Genomic DNA, 9,877 nt, shown 5'->3' with positions numbered 1-9,877 from the left:
CAGTATATAAATTACATTTAGGCTATATGTACATTATATACACTATGAAAACAATGTACATGTATTATTCATATATTATTTACACTATATATACAATACATGCATTATACATACATTATATACACTGTATATACATCGTACATACATTAGGCATGCTGGATGTGTACACAGTGCCATACAGTGTATCACAAAAGTGAGTACACCCCTCACATTTCTGCAGATATTTAAGTATATCTTTTCATGGGACAACACTGACAAAATGACACTTTGACACAATGAAAAGTAGTCTGTGTGCAGCTTATATAACAGTGTAAATTTATTCTTCCCTCAAAATAACTCAATATACAGCCATTAATGTCTAAACCACCGGCAACAAAAGTGAGTACACCCCTAAGAGACTACACCCCTAAATGTCCAAATTGAGCACTGCTTGTCATTTTCCCTCCAAAATGTCATGTGATTTGTTAGTGTTACTAGGTCTCAGGTGTGCATAGGGAGCAGGTGTGTTCAATTTAGTAGTACAGCTCTCACACTCTCTCATACTGGTCACTGAAAGTTCAAACATGGCACCTCATGGCAAAGAACTCTCTGAGGATCTTAAAAGACGAATTGTTGCGCTACATGAAGATGGCCAAGGCTACAAGAAGATTGCCAACACCCTGAAACTGAGCTGCAGCACAGTGGCCAAGATCATCCAGCATTTTAAAAGAGCAGGGTCCACTCAGAACAGACCTCGCGTTGGTCGTCCAAAGAAGCTGAGTGCACGTGCTCAGCGTCACATCCAACTGCTGTCTTTGAAAGATAGGCGCAGGAGTGCTGTCAGCATTGCTGCAGAGATTGAAAAGGTGGGGGGTCAGCCGGTCAGTGCTCAGACCATACGCCGCACACTACATCAAATTGGTCTGCATGGCTGTCACCCCAGAAGGAAGCCTCTTCTGAAGTCTCTACACAAGAAAGCCCGCAAACAGTTTGCTGAAGACATGTCAACAAAGGACATGGATTACTGGAACCATGTCCTATGGTCTGATGAGACCAAGATTAATTTGTTTGGTTCAGATGGTCTCAAGCATGTGTGGCGGCAATCAGGTGAGGAGTACAAAGATAAGTGTGTCATGCCTACAGTCAAGCATGGTGGTGGGAATGCCATGGTCTGGGGCTGCATGAGTGCAGCAGGTGTTGGGGAGTAACATTTCATTGAGGGACACATGAACTCCAATATGTACTGTGAAATACTGAAGCAGAGCATGATCCCCTCCCTCCGGAAACTGGGTCGCAGGGCAGTGTTCCAGCATGATAATGACCCCAAACACACCTCTAAGACGACCACTGCTTTATTGAAGAGGCTGAGGGTAAAGGTGATGGACTGGCCAAGCATGTCTCCAGACCTAAACCCAATAGAACATCTTTGGGGCATCCTCAAGCGGAAGGTGGAGGAGCGCAAAGTCTCGAATATCCGCCAGCTCCGTGATGTCGTCATGGAGGAGTGGAAAAGCATTCCAGTGGCAACCTGTGAAGCTCTGGTAAACTCCATGCCCAGGAGAGTTAAGGCAGTTCTGGGAAATAATGGTGGCCACACAAAATATTGACACTTCAGGAACTTTCACTAAGGGGTGTACTCACTTTTGTTGCCGGTGGTTTAGACATTAATGGCTGTATATTGAGTTATTTTGAGGGAAGAATAAATTTACACTGTTATATAAGCTGCACACAGACTACTTTTCATTGTTTTAAAGTGTCATTTTGTCAGTGTTGTCCCATGAAAAGATATACTTAAATATCTGCAGAAATGTGAGGGGTGTACTCACTTTTGTGATACACTGTATATACCATAACTGACTGAGCATGAATTTTGCTCTCTACCAGAAAATCCTGAAACGTTGAGTTTAACCATCTATCTGTGATATCAGTCTCAAGCATAACCGCTTAATGTGGTATGTACAGGATCCTTAGCATGAGAGCCAGTAAAATCTCTGACAATTAAGGTTTTAAAGTGACCCAGTCAAAGTTCTGACCCGAACTAAGTACGATGGTGTGGCACAACCTTAAATGCTCAGTTCGTGCTCCAAAGTCCTTAAATCTGATTCCTCCACAGTGATGTGAGAGACATCTTATCTCCTCCACAGTGTTTGGTTGCAGTTTATTAAGTTCAGGGGCAGCTCAGGTTTTTTCCACACTGGACCTGGTCTCATATCGAATGTAGTTTAGAGATCTGAAGGTGCAGTACAGGTCATGTCCTCATGATGGAGCCGTTTCTATCATCTCTGGATGAACTTTGTTCAGGACACTAACGGAAGTTGTTCTTACCTTCTTACGTCACAAGATCTTTCACAATATCAGGTTGTGAGAAGAAAGATCTGAAGCTCTGAGCTCACACTGATCATTTACACACAACCCCACGATCACGGGTGAGTTTTTAATGCATTCATTTATTCTGCTGAATCTCACAGTGTAGATGTGCTGAGTGGAGCTGAAACTGTTCAGTTCTGCTGTTAAATTCTACATTTATTTTATTTTATTATTTTATTGTGTTTCTTCTGCTGTATAAAATGTCATTTATCATCTTCACGACAATTAATGAGTTTTATTGTCATGCACACACACACACACACACACACACACACACACACACACTGTGTTTACTATGAGGTGTACAAACAGTACAGTTAGAATCAGGTCAGAGGTGTTTAGCCTTTATTTCAGGTTATAACAGCTTATAACAGGGTAATAAGCCATTATATTATAGCCAAAAACGAACTAGCTAAAACTAGCTAAATAAAGGTTATAGAAATAGGTTTACTGTTTGATTTAGTTCTTTGGGAAATTCAACTATTTAGTCCCAGCAGAACAATGAAATGAATGAAATTCTAATGTTTTATCCTCACTGCTGTGTGTGTGTGTGTGTGTGTGTGTGTGTGTGTGCAGTGTGCTCGGTGCTATCTGTTATGGGTGTGTTGAGTATAAATTAGGTCAGAGGTGTGTACAGTGTGTGTTTGATTGGTCAGCAGTAAAGTAGAGCTGTAAGGTAACGACAGGTAAAGGTGTGTGTGTGTGTTACAGTTGTGGTATGTAAGTGTGTGTAGGGATGTGTGTGTGTACACAGGTATGTACGGTGTGTGTATGTTATAGAACTCCAGTGTACACAGACAGTGATATGCACGTGTAGGTGTGTGTACAGACGTGTGCAGTCAGGTGTAGTGTGTGTGTGTGTGTGTGTGTGTGTGTGTGTGTGTGTAGAGAATGGAGTGGTTGTGGGCGGCCCTGTTCCCAGTGCTGCAGTTCTGTTTCCTGGCGCTGGTGCTGCTCCTCATGCTGCCCGCCATGTTCGGCCTCTCACTGGGCATCACTGAGACCTACATGAAGATCCTCATCAAAACCCTGGAGGTAAACACACACACACACACTCACACACACACACACACACACTCACACACACACTCACACACACACACACACACACTCACACACACACACACACAACATCACATTATAGAGGGGAAGAATGTTAGGAAAACCAGTAATAACACCAGAATGGAGGGGGGGCGGGGGGGGGGGGGGTATTTTGGAAAATGGGAACATCATTAGAAAAGTAGATTTGCACTATAGGGTGCACCTGGTCCTGTACAATCTGAGTATGCAGGTTAATCAGTAGATCATCACTTTATTATTTTATTGCTCAGGAGTCCAGATTTCTCCTCCTCTTACACAAAACAGATCCTGCACCAGCTTCAGTTCTGTGGGTGTTCCTCGGGCGGAGCTACTTTCGGGGTGTTTAATGACAACCCTGTGGGGTGCGTGTTCCTGTCTGAGCTTCCACCTGCACCCACTGTTCCTGTTCACTGAAACCTTTTGAGACTTTAAATGTTGAATTATTCTTCACTTCTTCTGACCGAAGCTCCTGCAGTTCAGACACACTGTTCAGCCTCTGTGAAACTCTGTTAGTTGCCTTATGTTGCTTGAAGTCACACATATGAACGTGATGTTATCAGAGCTGGTTTATATTAATACATTTAGTAGTAATTAATACATTAATACATTTCTTATGTTTATTATGTGTGTGTGTGTGTGTGTGGAACAGTGGGCCACACTGAAGATTCAGAAGAGCAATCTGGAGGAGATGATCAAGCACTCTTCATCTAACAGTAGGTGAACTTTGTTCTGTTATCAGCAGGATCCTCCTTCAGTCTAGTGATTATAGATCAATAACCAGTAATGATAAAGTGTGTGTGTGTACTGGTTTTTCCACTGTATCCCTGCCGTTAGGAGTGTTGTTAGCTGTCCTGACATGTCCACCGTGTCTCATATCTGATAATCTCACTTCAATTCCTGCACTTTTATTCTGAATGTCTGTGATTCAGTCATTCTTCTTTATTGGTCGTTTAAAAACACATTGTTTATTGTTAAACTGAGTGAGTAACGTCTCATGTGGAAAATTCTGACCCCAGAACAGTTCGTCCCTGATGATACGGTGTGGTCGGCAGCACTTTCCACTCCGCTGTGGAAAAAACCTTCACCAAACCACAGGACAGGAACCAGTTCACCTCACTCAGGATCTCAGTTGCTGAATCTGATCATGGCTTTTCGTGCTCTGGTCCTGGAGCGTAACCTCAGCTCCTCTCTGCTCCTCTCTGCTCCTCCCCAGGTCTGATCCAGAGGGACGACTCTTCGTTGGAGAAGGAGATCGGCGAGCTGCGGCGCACTAGGCCCAGGTCGGCGGCGGGCGGGGCCTTCACACTGAGTGACGTGTTTTACTTCAGCAGGAAGGGCATCGAGAGCATCGTGGAGGACGAGGTGACCCAGAGGTTCAGTTCTGAGGAGCTTCAGTCCTGGAACCTGCTGACCAGAACCAACATCAACTTCCACTACATCTCACTCAAACTCAGCGTGGTGTGGGTCATCGGGGTCGTCGTCCGCTACGGCGTCCTGCTGCCCCTCAGGTTACCATGACAACTGAGCATTTTACATCTAATATAGATTATTAAAAAAAAAATAAGACTTGCTCCATTAACACGAACATTACCTGATTTTAAATATTCTGCAGTTTATGCACTTATCCCACAATGCACTGCAGCAAAATAAAGTACAGGTGATGATCTAATGGTTTATTGTAATGGTTTATTGTAATGGTTTATTTTAATGGTTTATTTTAATGGTTTATTTTAATGGTTTATTTTATGGTTTGTTTGGGTTCAGGATCACGTTGGCGTTTATCGGGCTCAGCTGGTTGGTAGTTGGCACGACGGTGGTGGGATTTCTACCAAACTGCAGGTATTTACACCGTTTAATGAGGAGTATAAACATCAGCATATCAGTAATGTTACTATTTATTCTTTATTGTATTTATTAACTTATTCTTCTTTTTTCCTGATTTTAAGTTAATTTATGTTATTACTTATTTTGTTATTAGATTATTATTATTATTATTATTATTAATTGTGTAACTGTTACTGTTGTTATTATAAAATTTTGACTGTTATTTCTGTTATTATTTATTGATATTGATTATAATTATATTATTATATTGTTTATATTCTGTTTAATGCTGTAGACTGAAGGACTGGTTCAGTGAACTGGTTCATGTCATGTGTTACCGGATCTGTGCTCGAGGTCTCTCAGCTACAATACACTATCACAACAGGTACACAACTACACAACATCACAACATTTACACAACATCTACACATTATCTACACATCTACACAACAGGTACACAACTACACAACATCTACACAACATCTACACAACATCTACACATCATCTACACAACAGGTACACATCATCTACACATCATCTACACATCTACATAAATACTACACAACACCTACATCTACACAACATCTACACAACATCTACACATCATCTACACATCTACACAACAGGTACACATCACCTACACATCATCTACACATCTACACAACTACACAACATCTACACAACATCTACACATCATCTACACATCATCTACACAACAGGTACACAACTACACAACATCTACACAACATCTACACAACATCTACACATCACCTACACATCATATACACATCTACACAACATCTACACAACAGGTACACAACTACACAACATCTACACAACTACACAACATTTACACATCACCTACACACCATCTACACAACTACATAAATACTACACAACACCTACATCTACACAACATCTACACAACATCTACACAACACCTACACAACTACATCTACACACCATCTACACAACTACACAACATCTACACAATAATGAAATGATTTTTTTTTAATGATTTATATTAAAATAAAGGTGATTGTTTACAGAGAGAACAAACCGCAGAAAGGAGGAATCTGTGTAGCCAATCACACTTCACCCATCGACGTGGTGATTCTGGCTAACGATGGAGGCTATGCCATGGTGAGGAAACACCGACGCATTATCATCACCTATAAACAATAAAATTATTATATTTACACACTTACAGATCAGATCAGAGTCATAAACCCATAAACAAACCTTTATACATCTATAACACAATAGTTTATTAAATAAACCAAATTAGAACTGATTATGACTTTAATTTTTTATCTACAGACGATCAGTCCAGATAATAAGAGTCAATAAAAATGCAGCTATAAGTATTTACACACTCAAACACCTCTCAGTAATAAATACTGACCTTATGACCTTTCACCTCTCCAGTGTTACGTCTCGTTCTGCTTTTCTTTATACATGTTTTATTTCATGTTTTATTCTCACACTTATTTTACTACATTTATACAAATAACATTATTAATGTACAGGTGGGGCAGGTCCACAGGGGTCTGATGGGTGTGGTGCAGCGGGCGATGGTTCGGGCGTGTCCACACGTCTGGTTTGAGAGGGCGGAGATGAAAGATCGTCACCTGGTGACACAGCGGTGAGGAAGCACTGATATAATAATGAAAATAAACTTTATTTAACATGAATGAAATGTGTTGTGATGTTTTTATCTCCTTCCTCTCACCCACAGACTGAGGAATCACGTTCATGACAAGAAGAAACTACCCATCCTCATTTTCCCTGAGGGTGAGTCCCGTTATACAAGTCATGATAGTCTGTACACTGTAGTAATCTTCCATTCTTACATGTGGATAAAAATGGTTTAAAATAATAAAATAGTACATTTGTGTTGGGCTTTACTGATATTTAATGAATATTGACGTGCAACCCAATCAGATAGTTTGTAGTTATTAAGTTTATTGTAATATTGCTATTTGGGTCGGTTCTGTTGAGTTCTGTTGAGTTCTGTTCTCCTTCTGCCTGCAGGAACCTGCATTAATAACACGTCAGTAATGATGTTTAAGAAGGGAAGTTTTGAAATAGGAGGCACCATTTATCCTGTAGCTATAAAGGTACAAACTATAAACCTCTATCATATATAAATAAAATATATACTCACCATCACTGAGCCTATAAAACACTAAACCTGAGATCAGTAATAAACAGTAAAAATGTCTATTTATTAATGAAAATGATTTTATTTGCCTAATCTATTGGTGTGTGTGTGTGGTCCGTGTGTGTGGTGTGTGTGTGTTCAGTACGACCCTCGGTTCGGTGATGCCTTCTGGAACAGTGGGAGGTACAGCATGGTGAACTATCTGCTGAGGATGATGACGAGCTGGGCCATCGTCTGCAACGTCTGGTACCTTCCACCCATGACCCAACAGGTGAGGAACAGTAAGACGTTATTAAAAGGCGCTTTATAAGCATGTTGTGCTCTTTTATTATGTTTTAAGAACTTGTTTCCTGTGTGGACAGGAAGGAGAGGACGCTGTGCAGTTTGCTAACAGAGTGAAATCTGCTATTGCCAGACAGGGGGGTCTGGTGGATCTGATCTGGTTTGTATTATTTTATTGAACATGAATCATGTACGTACACTAGTGATGTTGTGTACAGCTCTCAGTGTGTGTGTGTGTGTGTGTGTGTGTGTGTAGGGATGGAGGTCTGAAGAGAGCGAAGGTGAAGGACACATTTAAGCAGGAGCAGCAGAAGATGTACAGCAACATGGTGATCGGAGACGACAGCGGCGACTAAACACCCCAAAATCACCCGAAATGCCATCAAAGCTTCACAGCAACGTGTCAGAATAAAAAAAATGTTATAAATGTTTCACAAATAAAATGATGTATTTTTATAATCTATAACGCACTGCTGATGCATCTGTGATGGTTTATTATTCTCAATAAATGAATATCTGATGAATAAAAAAAACCATCTTTTTTTATTCATCAGAAACAAGTGTCCACACTCATCATGACTTTGTACTGTATATACGTGTAGTTAAGAAACGAGAACATTTTAACCACATGAACTTAACAGGCTAATAAAGGGAAGCAGTCCAAAAAAAGAACATGCCAAAATTCCTTAATCAGAGGTGAGGCTCGATTATTGCTGGGTATAAATCAGACTATTTACCACTGTCTTTTCTAAAGCTGAACACATTATGTGGGCATTTAAATTTAGAATAGTTTTAGTGTTAGAATAGATTCAGCCTCTTTAGATGTTATCACTATAATTTACTGTACTGGTAAAAAACCTGCTGTTGCTTTTTCTGTCCCTGTGATCCATGTGAAGCTTCTAATTCATAACAGAACGTGTTTTTGAGGTTCTTGGATTAAATCTAACCATCCAGACACATTTCCTCACAGTGCAGAATGGCAGGTTGGGTTTTCTTAACAACCTTAACCAGAGACCACTGTTCCATGTTCTTTATAAGTGCGGTCAAACTAGCCCTGTTTGCATAGGAAACAGAGAGAAGTCATTATATGACATCGTAAATGTGAAATGGCATTAGAAAAACCACTCAATTTATTATGTAAATCATTTGTGTGTGTGTGTGTGTGCAGCCTCATTTTAATCTTACTTGTGCAAAAATGTTCCAGTATGGAGGTTATGGGGGGTGATGTGGATTGTTTGGGTTACAGCATGAATAAAAACGTTTAACATGTAAATGTTTCATTAAATATGAGAGCTGGATCATCTTCATTCACTCATTCATTAATAAACCTGTGGCAAACCTGTTTGTTCAGGTTTAGTTTTGTGTTTCTGGGCGTCAGCAGGTGATTATGGATTATAAAAATAATAGATTTTAACCTGTACATATAAAAAGCAGTAAGTGTATATAGTTTATTATTATTTATAAGATTCTGTGTTGGTGTGAAATGTTAAAATGAACTTTCATCTGGAACGAGAAACTTTTATTAGAAAAGTGAAAGTAGAAAAGTTCTGAGATTATACAACAACAAAAAAACTGAAAATATAGGAGACTGTACATGGTAAGCTTATTATTATTATTATTATTATTATTATTATTGTTGTATGAATGTATGAATTTATTACAGATTATACAAAGTACCATGTGAGTGAGTTTGTGTTTATACAAACTTACACTATAATTAAATTGATCATTAAATATTCATTCTGATCATTACACCAACACTAGTGATTGTTTTTGTTTAATTACACTGTATGTGCAAAACTACATGGTTATCTTTTCTAAACAGTGAGATTAAGAGTTGTAGCTGCACTAGTTACTAACAGGTGAATTAAATGAATGAATAAATAAATAAATAAAATAATAAAACTGTGAATGTCAGTAGTTGATTTTTTTTTTTCTGAATGTGATTAGAAATAAACTCACTTCCAGCTTACAGTATCCAAAATGTCAGTGATGAAAAGGAATTATAGTAGTTCTTAATCCAGGGCCTAAAGATCCTAGAGGAACTGTACAGAAGCCGGACCAAAGCTTTATCTTCTCCAACATACCGACGAAAGTGGGTTTTTTTGGCACATCAATACACCTGTACACCTTGTACCCCTCTGTTGTGCAATATTGACGGTTCTTTCTCCTCAGCAATGA

General features: G+C 39.5%; 1 protein-coding gene across 3 annotated transcripts; it reads left to right on the top strand.

The window, feature by feature from the left end:
* Positions 1 to 2,315: 2,315 nt before the first annotated feature.
* agpat9l (1-acylglycerol-3-phosphate O-acyltransferase 9, like) lies at positions 2,316 to 9,608 on the top strand. 3 transcript variants are annotated; one of them, XM_063017792.1, is made up of 13 exons: positions 2,316 to 2,405; positions 2,923 to 3,381; positions 4,076 to 4,139; positions 4,640 to 4,934; positions 5,191 to 5,265; positions 5,546 to 5,635; positions 6,300 to 6,393; positions 6,780 to 6,895; positions 6,989 to 7,044; positions 7,285 to 7,370; positions 7,557 to 7,685; positions 7,777 to 7,856; positions 7,953 to 9,608. In XM_063017792.1, the coding sequence occupies exons 2-13, from the start codon at positions 3,238 to 3,240 to the stop codon at positions 8,050 to 8,052; spliced, it is 1,329 nt and encodes a 442-aa protein (XP_062873862.1). In that variant the 5' UTR covers positions 2,316 to 2,405; positions 2,923 to 3,237; the 3' UTR covers positions 8,053 to 9,608. The 3 variants fall into 3 exon arrangements, with proteins under 3 accessions (XP_062873862.1, XP_062873863.1, XP_062873861.1); XM_063017793.1 differs by lacking the exon at positions 2,316 to 2,405 and having other exon boundaries at positions 2,775 to 3,381; positions 6,789 to 6,895; XM_063017791.1 differs by lacking the exon at positions 2,316 to 2,405 and having other exon boundaries at positions 2,778 to 3,381.
* Positions 9,609 to 9,877: the final 269 nt, after the last annotated feature.

Source organism: Trichomycterus rosablanca, chromosome 21, assembly GCF_030014385.1.
Source record: "Trichomycterus rosablanca isolate fTriRos1 chromosome 21, fTriRos1.hap1, whole genome shotgun sequence".
In the NCBI taxonomy this organism is placed as follows: domain Eukaryota; kingdom Metazoa; phylum Chordata; class Actinopteri; order Siluriformes; family Trichomycteridae; genus Trichomycterus; species Trichomycterus rosablanca.
This window is presented reverse-complemented; position numbering and strand designations above follow the sequence as displayed.

Excerpts from the sequence above, each read along its gene's own strand:
- agpat9l (XM_063017792.1), top strand. The coding sequence starts at position 3,238 with ATGGAGTGGTTGTGGGCGGCCCTGTTCCCAGTGCTGCAGTTCTGTTTC. Across the intron at positions 4,935-5,190 it reads GGCGTCCTGCTGCCCCTCAG|GATCACGTTGGCGTTTATCG; the intron begins GTTACCATGACA and ends GTTTGGGTTCAG. Across the intron at positions 7,371-7,556 it reads TTTATCCTGTAGCTATAAAG|TACGACCCTCGGTTCGGTGA; the intron begins GTACAAACTATA and ends GTGTGTGTTCAG.